The sequence below is a fragment of the Branchiostoma floridae genome, chromosome 11 (assembly GCF_000003815.2).
Source record: "Branchiostoma floridae strain S238N-H82 chromosome 11, Bfl_VNyyK, whole genome shotgun sequence".
NCBI lineage: Eukaryota > Metazoa > Chordata > Leptocardii > Amphioxiformes > Branchiostomatidae > Branchiostoma > Branchiostoma floridae.
Window position 1 is genome coordinate 14,385,035 of NC_049989.1, and position 1,621 is coordinate 14,386,655.

The 1,621-nt window shown below is 39.5% G+C and overlaps 1 protein-coding gene across 6 annotated transcripts in view; it reads right to left on the reverse strand.

Annotated features, from left to right (window-relative positions):
* Positions 1–1,621, reverse strand: part of LOC118426624 (GATOR complex protein DEPDC5-like) — a 42,127-nt gene that overhangs the window by 24,783 nt on the left and 15,723 nt on the right. For all 6 annotated transcript variants that reach the window (XM_035836128.1, XM_035836129.1, XM_035836131.1 and 3 more), the window contains one exon: positions 290–362. In XM_035836128.1, the coding sequence (XP_035692021.1) occupies positions 290–362 (73 nt within the window). The remainder of the gene's footprint in view (positions 1–289; positions 363–1,621) is intronic.

Consider the following 1,621-nt stretch of genomic DNA (forward strand, 5'->3'; position numbering starts at 1 on the left):
AGATTACACTATACAACATAAACAGGAACTGTAGTAGTCAACTCTTCTCTAAAATGGCTCCTGACAGCTACAAAAGAATATTGTCACAGTAGACAAGTGGTCACAATAAGGCACATCTCATACAATGTAAAAAACAAAAGCAATTTGGGGACACTTAAAATTTCTTAACATAAAAAAAAATGCAATCTAATACAAGGTGGCTACAACTATGTATATGGTGTGTTAAAGAATAGGTTTTGTTTAGAATATGCAAACTTGTAATAAGATGTAGATAATGATTTCCTGTTACCTTGGTTTCTGCCATCTTGATTCTCGGCACAAACCCTGTTGATCCACTCTCTGTGCTCTTGGGGGCGTAGAAGCTGCAGTTAAGTCATACAAACGCACCCTCAACATTCCACACCTCAAGCAAACATTCAGAGATCACTGAACATACCACCACTTACCCAACCGCTCTGATGCCACGCCTTCGTTCCGCTGAAAACAAAATCCTGTCTGGTTATGGGAAGAGCAGCCATTTTTGAGACACCATATACAGAAAGTTAGCACACAATTCGTTAACAGCACATTCACTAAGATATACATGTAATATCTAAACACCTGTTACCCTTTTGTAACCTTCTGCATCTTGAAGTTTGTGTTCATGGCCACAGAAAGGCCAGAGTGTTCCTGTAATTTCCATAATATCAAAGAACTGTAAAGATAGGGTCTAGGATTTTGCCATGTAAGATACAAAATTGAGAAAAGGAAAGACCAAACGGGACAAACCATACAAAATGCAGTACAGAAGTTTCAGAGGATCTTGGGACATGCAGGAGGTCAAAGGTGGAACAAAGGTCAGAGTTCAAGATCAGAAGGTAAGAAAGGTCTCTACACTTACGGAAACCTGCTACGGTAACCAGTAAAGCAGCACAGAGGCACAAACAAAGACATTCTAGATTAGTAAAAGGGGCCTTAATGAATGAAGTCAGGAGACTACTGAGCGTCCCAAGTTTAGAGTGGTTAAGAGTGGAGAAAAATGCGGGTACAGCAGGCAGCTAGGCAGGGAGCTTTAGAGAAAATTAGCGTACATGGGAGAACAACAAAATATACTATTAGGCTAGCCACTGAGGCGTCGCCAAAAATCATATACAGAACACAGGAAAGGTTAAGGGAAAAGAGGAAAGTTGAACGGAATAAGGGTAGCCTTTGACTGACATGAGGCATGACTTTGTGAGACTTACATGTTCAAGCAGCTGTCTTAAGATGTTTTAAGAAAATTGAGCATCTTCTGCAATTATGGCATCCTTTGTGAGTGCAACCCATTTTCTTTCAAGAAGTTGCAAATTTTTAAGAATTCAGCATTTAAAGCATCTACAATGTACATCTACAACTTAACCAAGCCTTAATTCCAATGTCCCATCAATGGCATAGGACATACTTTCAAATTGTTAAGCAGCCAGTTGGGTGGTGCCACATAAGCACAAATAAGATAAGCCAACAGAAAACAACAATTCCATGAATTTTCCCCAAAGACTCTCAAAGGATCTTACAAGGTCATATCAATGAGAGCAGTGACAGTAACTGTTACTTCAGATATACAATGACGTAAGCTACAGTAATTGTAGTACTTGGCAGACCA